The sequence below is a fragment of the Neoarius graeffei genome, chromosome 21 (assembly GCF_027579695.1).
Source record: "Neoarius graeffei isolate fNeoGra1 chromosome 21, fNeoGra1.pri, whole genome shotgun sequence".
Classification (NCBI taxonomy): domain Eukaryota; kingdom Metazoa; phylum Chordata; class Actinopteri; order Siluriformes; family Ariidae; genus Neoarius; species Neoarius graeffei.
In genome coordinates, this window is record NC_083589.1 from 20,609,983 (window position 1) to 20,632,633 (window position 22,651).

Consider the following 22,651-nt stretch of genomic DNA (forward strand, 5'->3'; position numbering starts at 1 on the left):
TTTAAAGGGCTTCATGAAGTCACAGTTAAATATTCGTATTCTCTCCCTTTGGTTCCGGCAGCTCTGGAGCAATTCAGATCGGCCAAGGTGTTTACCAAGCTGGAGCTTCGAAGTGCCTACAACCTGATCCAGATTAAATGAGGTGACGAGTGGAAGACTGCCTTCAGCACAACCACGGGTCATGCTATATGGCCTATCTTCGGCTCCCAGCTCATTCCAAAGTTTCATCAATGACATGCTGGGGGACATGCTGGGAAAATACGTCATTGCCTACATAGATGACACCTTGATCTATTCCTCAGATTTCCCCAGTCATCAGGGCTTTGTCAGAACTGTCCTCAAACAGTTGCTGGACCTCTATGTCAAAGCTGAAAAATGCGAATTCCACCAAGACAAGATCTCCTTCCTGGGCTACATCATTAGCTCCAAAGGGGTCAGGATGGACTCAACCAAAGTCTCAGCCATTACCTCGTGGCCCCAACCTAAGTCAGTCAATGACCTCCACAGATTTCTAGGCTTTGCCAACTTCTACTGCCGTTTCATCAGGAACTTCAGCACCTTGGCTGCTCCATTGACCACTCTCCTGAAAAAGGTGCCTCCGATGGAATCCTCAGGCAGAAGAAGCCTTCAACAAGCTGTAAACTGCCTTCATGTCGGCTCTGATTCTCCAGCATCCAGACCCCACAAAACCATTCGTCGTGGAGATAGACACCGCCGACACGGGAGTAGGAGCCATCTTGTCCCAGTGGTTTGGGGAAAAGCCAAAACTACACCCAGTGGCTTTCTTCTCCAAGAAGCTAACCCCTGCTGAGAGGAATTATGATGTGGGCAATCGCGAGCTGCTGGCCATCAAACTAGCCTTGGAGGAATGGCGACACTGGTTGGAAGGAGCAACTCATCCATTCATCATCCTAACTGACCATAAGAACCTAGAGTATCTCAAGAAGGCCAAGAGGTTGAATCTACATCAGGCCAGGTGGGCGCTGTTCTTCACCTGTTTTAATTTCTCTATCTCCTTCCAACCAGGGTCCAAGAACACCAAGGCGGATGCTCTGTCCCAGGCTGTAGAACCATCCCTCAAAGACACAGAACCTCAACCCATCATCCCAACACAGCACTTCGTACAATCCATCATGTGGGATCTGGACAATGAAATCCATAAGTCTCAACTACAATCTGTACCTAGTCACATCTCATCTGGTCTTCTCTTTGTGCCAGCACATCTACATAGCAAACCCATCACCTGGGCACACTCCTCTCCTTGCGCTGGTCACCCCAACAGTCAGTGTACCTACCAGATGCTGAAGAATAGGTACTGGTGGAACAATATGCTGACCAAAATCAACCGGTTCATCTCTTCCTGTTCCGACTGTGCCCAGGCCAAGGTTCTTCAAGCTCCTCCAGCCGGCAAACTCATGCCTCTACCTGTCCTGCTATGACCCTGGTCATACTTGGCAATCGACTTTATCACAGACCACACCCACTCAAGATCACCCTTCTCTGAATCTCAATGGGGAACCCATCTACCAGGTCAACAAAATCCTTGAATCCAGGTGAAGAGGTGGCCAGATCGAGTACCTGGTAGATTGGGAAGGGTATGGGCTGGAAGAACAAAGTTGGGTCAAGTCCAAGGACATCCTCGACCCTCTGCTCAAGCAAGACTTCCATGCCCAACACCCCAGCAAGCCAGCACCCAGAGGTCGAGGACCCCCCCCCGCCCCCGAAAGAGTATAGTTCCCAGAGGTAGCTCCTCGGGGGGGCCCTCTCTTAGTAAACCTGCTGGAGATGAGCAGACTACAAACATGCACAGCTCGGACTACAACTCCCAGCACACACAGCACCCTCTATCTCCCACCTTCTGACTCTCAGCTTGATATTCATTTCCTCATCACCTGTCTCAGTATTTAAACCCCAGTCACACAAGCACACATTGCGAAGTATTGTTCTGGTTTTTCTGTACATACCAAGCCTTGTTATTCTCTGACTACCTTTCTGCCTGTTTGACCTTTGCTAGTGTTTTCTCATTTCCTCGATTTCTATTTTGCACACGTTACTCTGTTCGCCCATCGCCTGACCCTAGCTTGTTCTTTGACTATGATTCCTGTCTCTTGTTTTGGCTTGGTTTGCTATTCTAAAGCTGTCTTCTGCCGCACATACATCCGTAAGTACCTGCGTACTCACAGGATACTTCACCAGCATGGATGTAGCAGAGGATCATAAACACATGGCTTTTATTGCATTTATTTAATTCCTGGACTCTCATCTGTAACAAAGAATGATGTTGCATTCCATTAATACACTTTACAATAGATTATTAGTTTCTAATAGAATAGATGAGCCAAAATAATTGGAGATCTTTTTTTAATGGGCCTTGACTTGTTACACATATGAATAGGTGGGCTGTAAAGCAGAAAAGGTTGAGAACCCCTGCTATAGATCACATGACAATGTTTAACTAATAAGAATACAAGTAGATGGGTTGGTTGAAGAAGGTTCTGAGTTTGAACCTCATGGTCAAATGGGGCCTTTCTGTGCAGGCTTTGCATGTTCTCCTTGTGCCTGTGTGGGTTTCCTCTGGGTGCTCCAGTTTCCTCCTACCATCCAAAGACTTGTGGTTCAGGTCAACTTGCTACTGTAAATTGCCCATAGGTGTGAATGTGAGTGTGAATGGTTGTTTGTCTCGGTGTTAGTCCTGTGATAAGTTGGCGACCTGCCCAGGGTGAACCCCGCTTCTTGCCCAAAGTCATATAGTATTGACTCCATTTGCTTCCCCCATAACCCTGACAGATAATCGGTATAGATAATGGATGGGTGGAAAGATGGAGTACAAGTAGACATGTATGTGAATATAGTAATATTACAATTTAAATAGCAGACATCAGTGACTGCTTGCGAAAAACATTTTTTATTCTAATGTTTTTATTCTTTTTATTATTCATCTTGAGTGACTACCTTGTCCTTTATATAGAGTCTATCTTGAGAACACTGGATGTGGGGCAGGGATGCACTGTGGGTGGGAAGCCAGTCTATTACAGGAGTTCATACACACACAGTCAGCATGTTTTTGGAAGGAGATAAACAGGTAACAGACTCAAGATATTGTCATTAGATTACATTAATGGCATTTAGCAGACACTTTTATCCAGAGCAATGTACAACATACCCAGAGCACCCTGGGGTTAGGTGACTTGCTCAAGGGCACTTCAGCCATTCTGGCTGCTCCAGGGAATCAAACTGGTGACCTTTTAGTCCCAAAGCTGCCTCTCTAACCATTAGGCCATGGCTTCCCTCAATCAAGTCAAATTTGTTTGTATAGCACGTTTAACAATAGACATTGTCCCAAAGCAGCTTTACAGAATCTGAATGACCCAAGACATGAGCCAATTTTATCCCTAATCTATCCCCAATGAGTAAGCCCATGGCAAGGGTGGCAAGGAAAAACTCCCCCAGATGACACGAGGAAGAAAGCTTGAGAGGAACCAGACCCAAAAGGGAACCAATCCTCACCTTGACAACAACAGACAACATGACTATAACATTAACAGTTTTAACATGAAGTCAGTTTCGTTCATGTTATAACTCTTTCATTAATGGAAACTTGAGTGCAAAACTGTTCATGACAACTGCAGTCCCAAAGTTAGCAAGCCAACTGTAGTCCTCAGCCACAAAAGCATTACTGTAAGTGTCCAGAGTGTCTTCCAAGTGTGACTTTCAACTGTCCATATGGGGCCATCCTCCACAGTGATGTAATGAGACTCCAACCAGACATAGGGCATCAGGATGGATCAGGCAGGTCTGATGAGCAGAGGAGGATTGACATGTAACTCAGAGGGACAGATTGGAGGGGGGAGAAGAGAGAGAAAACACAGGTTGTTGGGTATGCCCAATGTCACCTGAATTAGTAGGTACAGTATATATTTTGCGCTGAGTACAAGCAATAATGCAAAGTTCCCTCGTGCAATGAAACAGCAACACTACCTGTTGCACCACCATGCTGCCGTTCTACATTCTAACTACATAAAATGAAAAGCATTAAATAAAACAAGCACTCTGATCTGTACTCATGTATACATACAGTATATTACATGTTTACTTTTAAATATAAACATGCAAATATGCAACAAAGCAGGTTCTTAATAATTTATCATCATTTAAGAATGAACTCCTTTCATGTTTTCAATTATTATCCACATTTTTACAGTTATATGAATTTAAACCATGTAACAGAGTGCCTCGTTATGTTCTTCAAAGGCTTCGTGGGATGGTCTGACAGGGCGAGTTCTCTTCAACAAAACCAATGGCTTGAGAACGGACTTTGATCTAGACGTGATCAGTCTGAAGGAGGAAGGGCTGGAAAAGGTACAGTGTATTTGGCATTTCTGCATGTCTGTGTACATTCTACATTTGTTTTTGTGAATTTTTTTATATATATGCATATGTCTACTGGATCAACAGATTGGCACATGGGAACCTCTGAGTGGCTTAAATATGACAGAGCATCACAAGAGTAAAGCAGCCAATGTTACAAACTCCTTGTCCAACAAATCACTAAAGGTCGCCACTATTCTGGTAAATGCATGCACTTAAAAATCTTCAGAATGCAGAACATGTGTCACTGAAATACTATGGAACGGTATTCAATGGTAATTGATTAATTGATTAATTGGATAGTTGATTAGTCCACATGCTGACAGTGTGTGTGTATTTAGTATCCTATGGCCTCATCTAGTTCATCATAGGGAAAAGAAAATACTTCTAGATTATTACTATAATTAGTACAAGGACTACTCAGTCAATAATATATTGACAGTAAAGCCTACTCAACACTTATTAGATGCTTTTTAAAATTCTTTTCATATTTATGTATCATTGTCTTAGACTTTTTTATTTATTATTTACCCCTTGCATTTATGTTTCTTTATGTGATTTTAAGATTGTTTTAATGTCATTTTAAGTGATCTTCCTTTGTACCGTAGCTTACATTTTCTGACTTAAAGGCAAATTTTTGTCTTTAAAGTTGACTGTATAGACGCTATTTGAAAATCCAACACCTCTAAAAATCTCTAGTTGAGAAACAAATGGCAACCTCAGAGGCATGATCATTTTAATGGTAATGATAAATATAGTTTTCATTTTAATAACCTGAATGGGCCACACAGAAAACCAACTTAGGCTGGCTCTTAATATGGGGAATATTAATAAATAAAATATTAAGTATATTCGGAGACAATTCGGTTTCTAACTCTGCTTCTTACTTGCATCGATTAAGGTGGTGGCATCTCAAGCTACAAAATGAAAAACATTAGTCTACATCTACAGGTCTCACTGACTCAGTCACAACAGCACTCACTGAGCAGTATTTAATGTTTCTAAAACCAGATTATAAAACCTCTTATGATGGTCATTGTTATTGATTATTTTTTTTTACTCATTCTGTAGTCTACCAAAGAACAAGCATTCAGATTTCCTTTCTAATTGTCCCTAGAATAATATGGTTATACTAAGTTCTGAGCTTACTTTTTCATTCCTCTTCTGTCTCATACATGCAGGAAGAACCTTACGTGATGTTTAAGAAGTCGGATAAACCTCTCTGTGGCAATGACCGCTTTGAGGGCTATTGCGTGGACTTGTTGCGTGAGCTCGCTGGTATTCTTGGATTCCATTATGAGATCCAACTGGTGGAAGACGGGAAGTATGGAGCATTAGAGGAGAGCACAGGCCAATGGAACGGGATGGTGCGAGAACTTATGGACCATGTAAGTCTTTGTTTTGGTTCCACATGGACTCCAGTAAAATTTCAATAAATACCAAGTACAAACATTTACTTTTTGTTGTATTTATTTATGGCAAAGTAAATAGCTAACTTGGTAGAAGTCTTGGTATCTGAAATGGAGATTAATGAAGACTGACTAAAGAAAAACAAACTTAATGTCCACAAATTTACTGTTTTGTACAAAAATTGCAAAACCACGGTATAAACAATACCGTGTTTTTGCACGGTATAAACAATAGTGTTATACTATTTGTGATTGGTCTTGGTTTTGAGACTGGTCTCAGGACTACTTTTTGAAGATCTCAGCCTTATTTCAGAATCAAGCACATTTTTACTTGGTCTTGTCTCAGTCTCAGACATAGAGGACTCTGGATTTTATTTCAAGCCTGGTCAAGACCACAACTGTGGGGATATCACTAAATTGCCTGTGCATTGCCTGGTTTATTTGTTAACATCATTATTGTGATTGGATGTAACATCCTGCTTCAAATGCAACCAATAATGTGTCTCATTGCTAATTTGAAATTTTTGTTCCTGATAAAATTTGAGAAGTGCCTATGGTTTGCATGTTCCACATTTCATTGTGTGTCATGCATTGTGGGACTCGCACTGACTTGGTCTTGGATTGGTCTCAACCCCTCAAAGTTTTGGTCTTGACTTGGCCTCGAAAAGCTTTTTCTGGTCTTGGACATGACTTGGTCTCAGGCATCTATTGATGGTCTTGACTCCAACACTGATGATAAATCTGACACACAAATGTATTGCACAGATAATTTTCCCCAATTCCTTTCAAGCTAACTGTTTGTACATTTGAGTACGGATCAAATAGATGCCTTAAAGATATTGTGTGTTTATAATGAACTTGCTGGCTACATAATGAAACAGTGTGCATTAAGAATACAGAAACAAGAATATTTTTAGGTGCCAGATACACATGGGGGCTCAAATTAATTGGACTTCACAAATATGTGGCACAATTGGTATACACATACACCATATTATACAATGACTCTCCAGAGACAGGAATAGATTCAATTGGAGAGATTAAAGCAAATACAAAAATCTATGTCAGACAGTCCAAGTCAGTTTACCAGTAAAGAAGAGTATCAGAGGCAAGGCAGATGCACTTTAGAGTTTCTAGATCAATACAATATGGCATGGCAAGAACAACAGATTTAAAAAAAAATTAGAAACCTGGCATACACAATGATAGCAAACAATAATCTATTGGTCAAACATTCAGCTAGAAATTGTGGTAAGACATCAGAATTATAGATATCTAACAGGAAGTTTAATGAAGTAAACAAAAAGGCATACAAGCAGTTTTGAAGTAAGGACTGATGATGATGACCGCCTCTGGCTGGTGGGAGAAGTCCACTTCGTGACTGCTGGCCTAAAACCATTGATCCACTGCTGGAATGTTGGTTGACCAGGTGTTAATGGAAAAAAGAGGAAGCTGATAGCCTAGAAAACACTTGGGTTAGGTTTGTAGAAGTGGAGTAAATTAAAAACAAACAAACAAACAAAAAACTTTTATCAAATGGCATGTTTTCAAGGAATAGGTTTGTTATGGCTTGAATTTCTCTAGGGATGGCCTGCTAAATAGGAGCCACAAGCAGTTTCAGGGGAGTAACAACTTAAGTTTTTGTCGTTTTGTGTTATGGCTTGTTAATTTTAATAAGTGCATCAACTTTTGTGGTTTTATTCCCAAGTAGGTAATCAGGTTTAAAAAAAAAAAAAAAAAAACAGAACTGAGCAAGCTATACCATTCATTATGCTCTTGCATTGTTGCTTATAGCTCTTGCATTTGGACCAAGGTTGCTGCTAGCTCCTGTGTGGCACTCATTCTTCCCATTCCATCGGACTAAACAGCCAAGCCTTTGACCCATTTCTGTTCTTGCTGTGACAACACTGAAAAGGAGCTTACTACGATGTGGAGGCGTCATGTTTTCGGGCTGTCTGTCAATGTGTCAATCTAAGATTCTTGTTTGTATGATATTTCCAAAATAAGTGGTTGAATGTTTATAGGCCAAAAAGTATATTTTAATGGTATTTCAGGAATACAAATTTGTATTGTATTCAGCATGCATGGTGGTGCACTGGTTAGCACTGTTTCATCACAGCAAGAAGGTTCCAGGACCTTTCTGTGTGAGGTTTGCATGTTCTTCCTGTGTCTACGCTGGTTTCCTCCCACTTATCAAAGTTGTGCAGGTTAGGTAAAAATACCCGGCCACTGGGGTTGCACAAACCAGTGCATACTTAGTGCTGGTCCCAAGCCTGGATAGATTGGGGAAGGTTGCGTCAGGAAGGGCATCTGGTGTAAAAACCTATGCCAAATCAAATATGCAGATTGTGGTGACCCCTAATGGGAGCAGCTGAAAGAAAAAGATTTCAGGAATACAAATTCGTAACAAGAAAGACTAGAGGTGTTGAAGGTGTCAAAACAAATGGTGGAATGTGATAGACAATTTTTAAAAGTGGTTATTTCTATAATTATCTAATAATTTACTGAGTGTAGCTCAGTTCTCTTTGCTTAGGTGAATGTTTATAGGCCAAAAAGTATATTTTAATGGTATTTCAGGAATACAAATTTGAGCGGCATGGTGGTGCACTGGTCAGCACTGTTTCATCACAGCAAAAAGGTTCCAGGACCTTTCTGTGTGAGCTTTGCATGTTTTTCCTGTGTCTACGCTGGTTTCCTCCCACTTATCAAAGTTGTGCAGGTTAGGTAAAAATGCCCAGCCACTGGGGTTGCACAAACCAGTGCATACTTAGTGCTGGTCCCAAGCCTGGATAGATTGGGGAAGGTTGCATCAGGAAGGGCATCTGGTGTAAAAACCTATGCCAAATCAAATATGCGGATCATGGTGACCCCTAATGGGAGCAACTGAAAGAAGAAGAAGATTTCAGGAATACAAATTTGTAACAAGAAAGACTAGAGGTGTTGAAGGTGTCAAAACAAATGGTGGAATGTGATAGACCATTTTTAAAAGTGGTAATTTCTATAATTATCTAATAATTTATTGAATGTAGCTCAGTTCTCTGTGCTTGGGTGACTTTTCATTATTTCTATGCACACTTGCCAAAGGTATATTTTTGTTGTATTTCAGACCAATGAATGAAGGAGATTTATGTGTGTATTTCTGATTAATTTAATTACATGCAATGAGAAAATAAACCAAACCAAGAAGTGAATGAATGAGTATGAAAATTTGCTCTAATTCAGACTGAACTAATAGCTGAGAAAGCAGACTTTCACGTAATATTGTTATGGGTTGCATAAGCTGCTCAACCCAGCGATCCAGTTTATCAGTGGCAATGGAACTCCGGTGGCTGTTGTTGTTTTTTTCCAGTCATGCTTCTCTGCCAGCAACCACCTCCAACATGTCCTGGAGCTGTTATGCTTGCTTAGGATCAGGGAGAGGAAACCAACTCACCTTCCAGTTTATCTTAATGAGGTGAGTTGCAGGTGGAGTACCAGAAGGCTGCAGTGAGCTCTGGAGCACCTGTTAGTCCTCAGTCTGTGTTTTCAGAAGTGCCTCAGAAGTCAAGGAGGGCCTGGTTTTGATCCCCTTGTCAAAGGTGTATAGCAGTGTCCTTGATCCTTGCACCTAGTTTTTTTTATTTGATTTTTTTCTCTTACAGTGCTTTTCAGCACTCTTGTCAATATAAATGGTTTCAAAATGTGTGTGTATATATAAGGTGCACACACACAATGTGCTGCTGTTGTAGCTCAGTTCATGGGTAAGGCCTACTCTCACTAGTGTTTGGGCCATACTCAGAGTAGTTAAATCACACATAGTTTTAGACTCACTCATTAAACGCCCATTCCCTGTAACTGTTTCAGTCCATCACAGCTGGTGCTTGTCCACGCTTCTAAAACAAAGAGGTGTTGTGCCACCACAAACCCCTATAACAGTTTCAGGACTGTAGTATTGGAGGAATGAACATCATTCTTCTGAACGATTACCTCAATAGGTGGTTTGATGGTGATGGAGAGTGTTAATATTTCGGCACAAAATCTTACATAGGTGATCAACTGGTTTGCAAACTGGAGACTGTAAAGGCCATGGTATATTATTTAGAAGAGATCACACCTGTCAGGATCATCACAAGTGATAAAGGCACGTAGTCAAAGGATAGAGGTGGTCCATCAGCATAACTTTGTTTGCATTTGAAGTGACTCTTCCCACTGAGGGGACAAGTGAACCTAAACCATACCAACAAAATGCTCCCCACAGTATAACAGTCCTCTGGCTTTTTAGTTATTACCTGTCTGTATTTCATACAATTGTTATACCATTCCATTCTTAATTGGGACATATGGGGAATCTTATCCCTGAGAAATAATGACAACTGGAAGAGATGGATGAGAGCTTGGCAGGTTGTAGGAGCATTGTTTATCTTTTCTCCAGAGATCTTATTAAGAGACACTGTAGCCAGAGCATGTGCATGTGTAAAACACTCTGTCATCCAAAACAGTGAACACTGCTGAATGAATTATTGATATAATCCTTTATTATATCATAAATTAGCTATGTGATCAGCTGAACATTGGATGGTTAATGCACCTGATTCCTTGTGGATTATTGTGCATCGCTTTCTCTCAATAATAACGTGGCATTTTTATATATTGTTTTAGTGAATACTTAAGATTAATTTTATAAAATTGTACTAGTTGTTTAGTGATCTCTATTTTATAGTCTTATGCCATATCTTCTCTACAGTAGTAATCCTTAAATACCTTTTCATCAAGCAGCCTAATGTCATTTACATTGTGGCAATCTATCTACGACTGCTATTTTTAAGAAGCATGTCATTTCATATGACATGAGAGCGGACCGAGAGGTTGCGCGGGAGCGAGGCTGCGCGAGAGCAGGCCGCGAGGCTGTGCGGGAATGGGCCGCGTAACAACAAACAACGCAATGCCCCCGAAGAGAGCTCCTACAGTCAAGGAGATTGATGACATTAAAAAATCCCTCGACTTTCTGGGTGAAGAAATCTCTGCTGTCAGGATGCAGCAGAAGACCATCCTGGACCTGGTGGAAGAGGTCAAAGCTCTGCGGCTGCAGAACACGGAGAAGGCAAAGAGGATCGCCTTTCTCGAGAACCGAGTGGAGGAGCTGGAGCAGTACACCCAGATAAATGACATCATTGTGACCAGACTGCAGATTAAACCCCGGTCATATGCTGGAGCAGTGACGAGAAGAGATGGAGAGGAGCAGAACGAGGAGGATGCTAACTCTGTGGAGCAACAGGTGTTAGCATTCCTGCACTCCAAGGGTATAGAGGTAAAAAGCACTAACATCGAAGCATGTCACCCTCTCCCACGGAGAAGCAACACAGGCAAACCGGCTGTAATAATAAGATTTGCCAACAGAAAGTATAAGATGCAGCTGTTAAAGCAAGGGAGGAAACTGAAAGGCTCAGACGTTTTTCTGAATGAGCACTTAACAAAAAAAAAATGCAGACATTGCAAGAAAAGCGAGACTCCTGAGGAAACAGGGGAAAATCCAAAACACTTGGACACAAAATTGTAAGATATTCATAAAGCTGAAGGAATCTCCAGAAGAGGCCAAGATCCTGGTCGTCCGAGATATTGGGGAACTGGACAAATTCTGAGGGAGCCAATCAAAGTAATTTACAATCATGACACAAGGATTGGACACTGGACACAAGAACTGGACACCTTCCTTTATACTGAGCATAAAACACAAGATATGGAAAATAATATTGATCCGGAAAATAATCTTTTCAGCAACATCAATATCAGCTGCCGGTATTACACTGAAAATCAATACAATGCAAAGATCAGAGAAGGAAATAAGATATCAATTATTCATTTCAATACCAGAAGTCTGTATGCCAATTTCCATAAAATGAAGGAATATCTCAGTCAGTTCAATACTCCATTCAATATAATAGCCATATCAGAAACTTGGATCAATGATGAGATGGGAGTAGATTTTGAGCTGAACGGGTATGAATTTAATTATATAAACAGAAAGAACAAAAGAGGAGGGGGAGTGGCAATATATGTTGATAATAGTTTGGAAAATAAAATTAATAATAAAATGACGGTAGCTGTTGATGATTGGATGGAGTGTATTACAGTAGAAATATGTTGTGAAAAAATGAAAAATATAATGGTGAGCTGTATATACAGATCTCCTGGATCAAGCATAGAAGTTTTTATAGATTGGATGGAAAGTATGTTTATAAAATCAACACAGAAGGTTATGTACATCTGTGGTGATTTTAACATCGACCTCTTAAATCATAAAAAAATATAAAATGACAGAAGAGCTCATTAACTCAATGTTCAGTATGGGACTGTATCCAACTATTACCAGACCAAGCAGGATCACTTCTCACAGCACCACTTTAATAGATAATATATTTACTAATATCCTGGAAAATAATATAGAGAGTGGACTACTATTAACAGATATCAGTGACCACCTACCTATTTTTAATGTATATTACTGTAATTATAGCAAGAAAAAGGATACTAAAAATTATAAATATATAAGAGTGAAAACTGAAGAAACCATGATTGCACTAAAAAATGACTTAATGATACAGGACTGGAATGTAGTTTATAAAGAAAAAGATGTTGATAAAGCATATGAGGAATTTTTAATAATATTCAATGAACTATATAATAAAAATTGTCCTATAAAGAAATACAGTAATATACATAAATATACAAATAGTCCATGGGTCACCAAGGGGCTACAAAATGCCTGCAAAAAGAAAAATATATTATACAGACAATTCTTAAAGCATCGAACTATAGAGGCAGAGGAAATATATAAAAAATATAAAAATAAATTAACTAATATTATGAGGATATGTAAGAAAGACTATTATAATAAATTAGTGGAGAAAAATAAAAAACAATATTAAAGGTATATGGACTGTACTAAATGGTATTGTGAGAAATGGATCCAAAACTACAAATTACCCGGAGTACTACACTGAAAATGATAAGATCATAAAAAATATGGAGGATGTGGTGAATGGTTTTAACCAATTCTTTGTAAATGTGGGACCAGATTTAGCGGCAAAAATAAAGGAACCCGATACAACACAATGTGGGGACATAGAAGATATGGGGGACAGAAATCCAAGTACAATTTTTCTAACTGCAACTGATGAGGAAGAAATTATCCAAATTGTAAGAAAATGTAAAAACAAAACCTCTGCAGACTGGAATGATATAGACATGTTAACAGTAAAGACAGTTATTGAGGGAATTGTGAAACCACTCGCCCACATCTGCAATTTATCTTTTCAATCAGGTACATTTCCAGACAAAATGAAAATTGCAAAAGTGATACCATTGTTTAAATCCGGAGATAGACACCATTTCACAAACTACAGGCCTGTTTCTTTACTCCCCCAATTCTCCAAAACACTCAAAAAAACTTTTTTCAGATAGACTGGACAAATTCATTGAAAAACACAACCTCCTTACAGACAGTCAATATGGATTCAGAACGGACAGATCAACATCGATGGCACTAATGGAACTAATAGAGGAAATCACAAAATGTATACACAATAAAAAAAAAATAGCAATTGGAGTATTTGTGGACCTAAAAAAAGCATTCGATACCATTGATCATAGTATATTATTAAGTAAACTAGAAAAGTGTGGTGTTAGGGGAGTTGGGTGGAGCTGGCTGTCGAGCTATCTAAGAAACAGGCAACAGTTTGTGCAGATAGGTGACCATAAATCTGATTTCATGAACATTACATGCGGGGTACCACAGGGGTCAATATTAGGTCTGAAATTATTCATATTATATATTAATGACATATGTAGAATTTCGCGAGTACTGAAATTTGTTTTGTTTGCAGATGACACTAATATTTTTTTTGTTCTGGTGAGAATTTGCAGCAGACTTTAGAGACAATCACAACTGAAATAAATAAACTAAAACTATGGTTTGACAAAAATAAATTATCATTAAATCTAAGCAAAACAAAGATCATGTTGTTTGGGAGACACAAAATAGATTGTAATGTAGAATTGATAATAGACAATACTAAGATAGAAATGGTACAGGAAATTAAATTTCTTGGTGTGATTTTGGATCATAAAGTCTGCTGGAAACCTCATGTAGGATATATACGAGCAAAACTGGCAAAATGCTCGGCAATTCTGTGGAAAACAAAACATATTCTTGATTGCAAATCTTTGCATACTCTATATTACTCATTATTTTTGCCATATCTGACTTACTGTGTCGAAGTCTGGGGAAACACCTACAAAACCACTCTGCAGCCAATATGTACAATACAGAAAAGAGCAATAAGGACAATAAACAAAACAGGATACAGAGATCACACAAACCCACTATTCATAAAATCATACATGTTGAAATTTATGGATCTGGTCAAATTCAGAACAGCACAAATAATGTATAAAGCAAGAAATAATCTATTGCCAAAAAAATATACAAGGAATGTTTAGTGAGAGAGAGGGGGGATATAATCTAAGGGGAGACCTAAATTTTAAAAAACCAAAGGTTTGAACAAATATGAAAAACATGTGCATATCGAGCTGTGGGATGACTTTATGGAACAGACTGGAGACAGAAATAAAACAAAGTGCAAATATAAATCTGTTTAAAAAAAGGTACAAAAAAATTTTTAAAAAAGTATATAGAAGAGGAAGTATGTCAACGGAGGATGATGAGGGATAAATAGAATAGGGTTGATTGTTGTATTAGAACTAACTTAGTATATGGTATATATGGTATATATTTATTTATGGGGATAGTTTATATACTCATATTTACAGGGATAGGTATGTAGTAGATATTTATTTTAGTAATTATATATTTATATAGATATTTATGAAGTGTATATATGGTATATAGTGTGTGTATATATATATATATATATATATATATTTGTGAAGTGTATATATTTATATAGATATTTATGAAGTGTATATATGGTATGTAGTATATATTTATTTTTGTAATTAAATATTTATATAGATATTTATGAAGTGTGTGTATATATATATATATATATATATATATATATATATGGTATGTAGTATATATTTATTTTTGTAATTATATATTTATATAGATATTCATGAAGTGTATATATGGTATATATTTTTATAGGTGTATTAATGAAGTTTGGATTTCGGGGTAGTTAAAAAGGGGTGGGAAATTAAAAAAGTATTGTATTTCTTCCCACTCCTTTTTCGAACAATGTGCGGTGTATTGTAATGTCTTAGCTCTTTATGTATTTTATTTATTAATTTTTTTGTCACTTTTTCGTTTTCTTTCTTTTGTATGTACAAATAGTTACATACATTTTTTATACATGTTCGAAATAAAATAAATTCATTCATTCATTCATATTCTATTATAGTAAAGTCAATTTTATTTAAAAGTTTGTGAAAATTTTGTTCCCATTTAAGAATACATGCATAACAGTAAACATATTTAAAAATGAGTAAATTAATTGCTGTTAATGTATATGCATAATGTGATAGCATCTTAAATTTTGAATTAGCATTTCATATGACCTGAATATTGTTATGAGAAACTATCTACAACCCTGATTCCAAAAAAGTTGGGACAAAGTACAAATTGTAAATAAAAATGGAATGCAATGATGTGGAAGTTTCAAAATTCCATATTTTATTCAGAATAGATCACAGATGACATATCAAATGTTTAAACTGAGAAAATGTATCATTTAAAGAGAAAAATTACCGTAGGTGATTTTAAATTTCATGACAACAACACATCTCAAAAAAGTTGGGACAAGGCCATGTTTACCACTGTGAGACATCCCCTTTTCTCTTTACAACAGTCTGTAAACGTCTGGGGACTGAGGAAACAAGTTGCTCAAGTTTAGGGATAGGAATGTTAACCCATTCTTGTCTAATGTAGGATTCTAGTTGCTCAACTGTCTTAGGTCTTTTTTGTCGTATCTTCCGTTTTATGATGCGCCAAATGTTTTCTATGGGGGAAAGATCTGGACTGCAGGCTGGCCAGTTCAGTACCCGGACCCTTCTTCTACGCAGCCATGATGCTGTAATTGATGCAGTATGTGGTTTGGCATTGTCATGTTGGAAAATGCAAGGTCTTCCCTGAAAGAGACATCATCTGGATGGGAGCATATGTTGCTCTAGAACCTGGATATACCTTTCAGCATTGATGGTGTCTTTCCAGATGTGTAAGCTGCCCATGGCACACGCACTAATGCAACCCCATACCATCAGAGATGCAGGCTTCTGAACTGAGCACTGATAACAACTTGAGTTGTCCTTCTCCTCTTCAAATCAAATCAAATCAAGTTTATTTGTACAGCGCTTTTAACAATATTGTCGCAAAGCAGCTTTACAGAATTTGAACGACTTAAAACATGAGCTAATTTTATCCCTAATCTATCCCCAAAGAGCAAGCCTGTGGCGACGGTGGCAAGGAAAAACTCCCTCAGACGACATGAGGAAGAAACCTCGAGAGGAACCAGACTCAAAAGGGAACCCATCCTCATTTGGGCAACAACAGACAGCCTGACTATAATATTAACAGTTTTAACAGGTATAACCCTCAACTGTCCTCATGGGGCCGTCCTTCACAGGAGTGGGGCAATAAAACTCCGACCAGACACAGGGCACCAGGATGGATCAAGCAGGTCCGAGGGGCAGAAGAGGCCAGCATCTCAATCCCAGGATCAACATGTAACTCAGAGGGACAGATGGGGGGGGGGGAGAGAGAAAGAAAACACGTTGTTAGGTATGCCCTAAAAATGACAAGTATTAAATCTGTGTGGTAGGCTCGCAGAGACGAGAGTCTTTACATCAGGCATGACACACAATGGCATGTTAATATGGTAAAAAATATATCATGACTTGCTCTGGCTGGATGCTTGATTGGGTGATGGGAGCACGCTCCTCAGCAATGATGAGATGCAGATGGGACCCTTAGGCCTGGCCAAGACAATTCAGTTACATTTCACTGGGTCTGGGACATGCGACAGAATGTCTGACGGCCGATTCCCTGCAGGCTACGATAGCCAGTCGAGGTCCCCACCGTCTCCACCAAAAGATTTCCTGTTGACTCCATGTAACTCAGAGGGACAGATTTGGGGTGGGGGGGGAGAGAAAGAAAACACAGGTGGTTAGGTATGCCCAATGTCACCTGAATAAGTAGGAACAGTATACATATTGCACCGAGTACAAGCAGGGACTCCGGCAACTAACTATGACAGCATAACTAAAAGGAGAGAGCCAGAAGGTAACACAGGCATGAGGGAGCCCCGGGACATAAAGCAGCCAGCCACTGCACCGTCAACAAACTCGAGTGAGCAAGCGAGTGGGGACTGACAGCATCCATACATCCCAGTTTACCAAAACACTCTATGTCTGAGGACCCTCCAGATCTACTCCTTTACCTCATAAACACCATTAACAAAAGGCTTGACTAAACAGATATGTTTTCAGCCTAGACTTAAATGCTGAGACTGTGTCTGATTCCCAAACATTACTTGGAAGGCTGTTCCATAACAGTGGGGCTTTGTAAGAAAAGGCTCTGCCCCCTGATGTAGCCTTCACTATACGAGGTACCAGCAGATAGCCTGCACCTTTTGATCTAAGTAGGCGTGGCGGGTCATAGAGGAGCAGAAGTTCACTCAGGTACTGTGGTGCGAGACCATTTAGTGCTTTAAAGGTCAATAGTAGTATTTTATAATCAATACGAAATTTGATTGGGAGCCAATGCAGTGTGGATAAGACAGGCGTGATGTGGTCATATTTTCTAGTTCTAGTAAGGACTCTTGCTGCGGCATTTTGAAATAACTGGAGCTTGTTTATGCACTTATTGGAACATCCAGACAGTAAGGCATTACAATAATCCAACCTGGAGGTAACGAAAGCATGGACTAGTTTTTCTGCATCATGCAATGACATTAAATTTCTTATCTTTGCAATATTTCTGAGATGAAAGAAAGCTATCCGGGTGATGTTATCAATGTGAGTTTCGAATGAAAGACTGGGGTCAATAATCACTCCGAGGTCTTTTACTGCTGCACGTGAAGAAACAGAAAGGCCATCCAGAGTTACTGTGTAATCAGAAAACTTACTTCTAGCTGTATGTGGTCCAAGCACAAGTACTTCAGTCTTGTCAGAGTTAAGCAGAAGGAAATTTATAAGCATCCAGTGTCTAATGTCCTTAACACATTCCTCAATTTTATTAAGCTGGTGTCTCTCATCAGGTTTTGCAGAGACATACAACTGTGTGTCATCAGCATAACAGTGGAAACTAATACAATGTTTACGAATAATATCGCCCAGAGGTAACATATATAGAGAAAAAAGCAGTGGACCCAAGACAGAACCTTGTGGAACACCAAACTTTACCTCGGTACGTCTAGAAATATCACCATTTATATCAACATACTGATAACGATCAGTTAGATAAGACCTGAGCCAGGAGAGGGCCATTCCCTTAACTCCCACAACATTTTCTAGTCTATCCAGAAGAATGGAATGATCAATGGTATCAAATGCTGCACTAAGGTCAAGCAACACAAGTAGTGAGACACAGCCCTGATCAGACGCCAACAGTAGGTCGTTTACTACTTTAACCAGTGCTGTCTCTGTGCTATGATGAGGTCTAAATCCTGACTGATACATTTCATGGATGTTATTCCTATGTAAATATGAGCATAACTGCTGTGCCACAGCTTTTTCAAGGATCTTGGAGATAAAGGGGAGGTTTGATATTGGCCGATAATTGGACAGCTGACAGGGATCAAGGTCAGGTTTTTTAATCAGGGGTTTGATAACTGCTAGTTTAAAGGATTTGGGTACATAGCCAATCATAAGAGAAGAATTTATTATTTTTAGAAGCGGTTCAATTACTCCAGGCATTATCTGTTTGAATAGATGTGTCGGTAAGGGATCTAGTACGCAAGTTGAGGCTTTTGATGTAGAGATTAATGAAAGTAATTCAGTTTCTTTTAGGGGAGTAAAACATTCTAAATGATGATCTGATACAGTTATATTGTTAACTACAAGGTCACTTTCATTGTCTAACTTTAAATTAGTAGTTTGAATTTTTTGTCGGATATTCTCAATTTTGTCATTAAAAAAATTCATGAAGTCGTTGCTACTACATACTGCAGGTGTGCATGTGTTGATAGTGGACTTATTCCTGGTTAATTTTGCTACAGTATTAAATAGGAATCTAGGATTATTTTTGTTATCTTCTATTAGGGAGGAGAGATATGTTGATCTCGCAGCACTAAGAGCTTTTCTATACTTCAGGAAGCTCTCCTTCCACGCCAATTTGAACACTACCAATGTTGTTTGACGCCATTTACGTTCCAATTTTCGAGTGGTCTGTTTTAATGTGCGAGTGTCATCATTATACCAGGGTGCTAATTTTTTGTCTCTGACCATTTTCCTTTTTAGAGGAGCTACATTATCTAAAGTATGGCGGAATGTTGACTCTAAGCATTCAGTTGCCTGATCGAGTTCTGCAGGGGCTGACAGTGACCCAATCAAAGTTGACAGCTCTGGGAGATCATTTATAAAGCTCTGTGCAGTAGTTGACGTGAAAGTACGTTTAATACAGTAGCGTGGTGAGGTGCATATATTATTACTCAGACATATTTTGAATGAGATGAGACAATGATCTGAGATAACTTCAGACTGTGGAAGTATGACTATATTGTCTATGTTTAATCTGAATGTTAGTATTAGATCAAGGGTGTGACCACCATTATGGGTCGGTCCTATGACATTCTGCTTAATCCCGACTGAATCTAAGATGGACACAAACGCTGTTTTTAAAGGGTCTTCTGGGTTATCAAAGTGAATATTAAAATCCCCGACAACTAAAGCTTTGTCTAAGGAAATAACCAAATCTGAGATAAAATCTGCAAATTCAGAAAGAAACTCAGAATATGGCCCCGGGGGCCTGTAAATAATAAGCAATGGAATTAACTGGGTAGACTTATTTTTCGAGGCTACATACATTATATGAGTATGAAGAACTTCAAATGTATTAAATTTATAACCAGGTTTGTGTGTTACACCTAGATAATCGTTATAAATAACCGCGACGCCTCCTTCTCTGCCAGTTAGACGAGGCTGGTGTATATAACTGTATCCAGGAGGACTCGCTTCATTTAATGCTATATATTCATTTGGCTTAATCCATGTTTCTGTTAAACACAGTACATTAAACTCCTGATCAGTAATGAGTTCATTAACCATTAGCGCTTTAGATGTAAGAGATCTAATATTTAATAGCCCCACCTTTAGATCAAAGGTGCTGGCAGCAGCTGTACAGTCAGTCTGATCTAATTTTATATTGATTAGGTTACTGGAACAAACTCTCTGAAAATTTCTACCTTTTTGTTGAGCTGGGCCCTGAGTGACGACTCTGTGCAGCTAGCAGACAGTCGGTTTAGCCTGTTCGTCTGCTCCCTGGCCTTGGCTCTGGATTGTCAGAAATTAACTAGGCCTGTTCTGAGACTATGACCTATGCTGCAGGAAATGAGAGCAGCACCTTCCCGAGTGGGATGGATACCGTCCCACCCTAACAGGCCAGCAGTGCCCTCAAAATTAGCCCAATTATCTATAAAGCCCACACTGTTTTCAGAGCACCACCTGGACAGCCAGCAGTTCAGCGACCATAACCTGCTGTAAGCTACATCGCCACGCCGCATTGGGATGGGGCCAGAGCATACTACAGCATCGGACATCGCCTTTGCTAATTTAAACACCTCTGCAAAGTTACTCTTAGTAACCTCAGACTGACGAAGGCGTATATCATTAGCTCCTGCATGGATAACTATCTTTGAGAACCTGTGCTTGCCTAGGACCCTAAGATTACCTGCTATGTCCGGCGCCCTGGCTCCTGACATACACCTGACTAAAGCTGCTGGTGCCCCTAAAGGCTGAGCTAATTTCACGTGCCGTATGATAGAGTCCCCTATAACCAGATCTCTTTCAGGTTTCTCAGTGGGTGCATCACTAAGGAGAGCAAACCTGTTCGACACGTGATGCGGAGAGGAGTGGTGCTCCTGTGGGCGAGCCTCAGCGGTAGCTTTGGCTCTACGCTTATGCCGCCGAGCCGTCACCCATTCGCCCCGCTGTAAGGGCTCTAATGCCAGAGTTGGGGGATTGCTAACTCCACCTAGGGCGTCCAGACTTTCCCTAACAGAAACTACACTGTTCTGACGCTCACTAACCTGCTCTAAAGCCTGGACACGTGCTTCTAGCACTGAAATCTTCTCCGTCAGAGAGCTAACTAATCTGCACTTATCACAAGTAAAGCTAATAGAGCTATCGCTAGTGACGGAGGAAGAATGACTAAACATCCTGCACTCAGCACACTGAACAGGCTGAAGGTGTGCCATGATGAAAAGATTCACGTACCTTAAATGAAGATCTGTTGATATTAAAGCAGATCAGATGGCCTCCGCTTGTCTCTTTAGTCCGAATGACACGGCATCCCAGATTTCCATAAAGAACTTCAAATTTTGATTTGTCTGACCACAGAAGATGGCGCCACAAGAGTGGCAGCTAGTTGCAGTAGCTCCGAGCATGTTTGTGTTTTGGTATGTTTTTGTACTTTTTTCATGCTTCTTTCTGCACTAGTCTCAGTCAGAAGTGTGTACCTCGGGATGCACTACTCATGAGACTGTGCATTTGTATTTTTCTCTTTTTCTTTCTGGGGCTATTTAAATCAGCATTAGTGGACACTTTCAGCCATGGCTCCATTGTTTACACTCGGGAGCAGCTGTTAGCACTGCACAACACCAAGGTACTCCCCATGGAAAGACTGGTGATCCCCGTGGAATTAAGGAGAAGGGGATGCAGAGCTGGAATGAAGTGCCAGGAGAAGAAAAGATGGTATAAACCATGTATACCATCTGTCACCATGGGAAACGTAAGATCTCTCCCTAATAAGATGGATGAGCTAATGGCGCTAACCAGGCTGCAGAGGGAGTACTGGGAGTGTAGCCTTATGTGCTTCACAGAGACTTGGCTGAATGAACTCTCACCTGACTCACAAGTCACTCTGGACGGATTTCAACTCATGAGAGCGGACAGGAAAGCCAAGGAGAGTGGTAAGAGGAAAGGAGGGGGTATAGCGATGTTTGTGAATGACAAATGGTGTAACCCGGGGCACATCAGGGTAAAGGAGCAGTACTGCAGTAAAAACATTGAACTGCTAGCAGTTAGCATTCGGCCATATTACCTCCCAAGGGAATCCTTGCATGTTATCGCGATAACTGTGTACATCCCCCCAGCGGCCTATGCTGCTGCAGCCTGTGAGCTCTTACACACTACAGTGTCAAAGCTTCAGACATCGCACCCCCAGTCCCTGCTACTAATCTCCGGTGACTTCAATCATGCTTCCCTGTCCTCCACTCGCCCAACCTTCACTCAGTATGTAAAATGCCACACCAGAGACAAGAGAAATTTGGATTTAATATATGTGAACATCAAGGACACATATAGTTCATCACCCCTCCCCCTGCTGGGCCGTTCTGACCATAATCTGGTTCACTTGTCCCCTACATACATACCTATGATGAATAAACAACCACCCACCAAGAGGTATGTAAGGAGCTGGTCTGAGGAGACCAGTATGGCACTGAGGGACTGCTTTGACACCATGGACTGGGATGTGTTGTGTGAACCTCACGGGGATGACATTGATAGCCTGACAACCTGCATCACGGATTACATTAATTTCTGTGTTGAAAACACTGTGCCAGTCAGGAAGGTACAGTGTTTTCCCAACAATAAACCCTGGGTGACCTGTGAACTAAAAGCCCTATTAAACGAGAAGAAGAGGGTTTTTAAATCTGGCAACA

The 22,651-nt window shown here is 39.9% G+C and overlaps 1 protein-coding gene across 1 annotated transcript in view; it reads left to right on the forward strand.

The window, feature by feature from the left end:
* The window catches only part of LOC132869568 (glutamate receptor ionotropic, kainate 2), a 219,363-nt gene that overhangs the window by 173,664 nt on the left and 23,048 nt on the right, over positions 1-22,651 (forward strand). Inside the window, exons 8-10 of the mRNA XM_060902809.1 lie at positions 4,252-4,359; positions 4,456-4,569; positions 5,550-5,756. Of these exons, the coding sequence (XP_060758792.1) occupies positions 4,252-4,359; positions 4,456-4,569; positions 5,550-5,756 (429 nt within the window). The remainder of the gene's footprint in view (positions 1-4,251; positions 4,360-4,455; positions 4,570-5,549; positions 5,757-22,651) is intronic.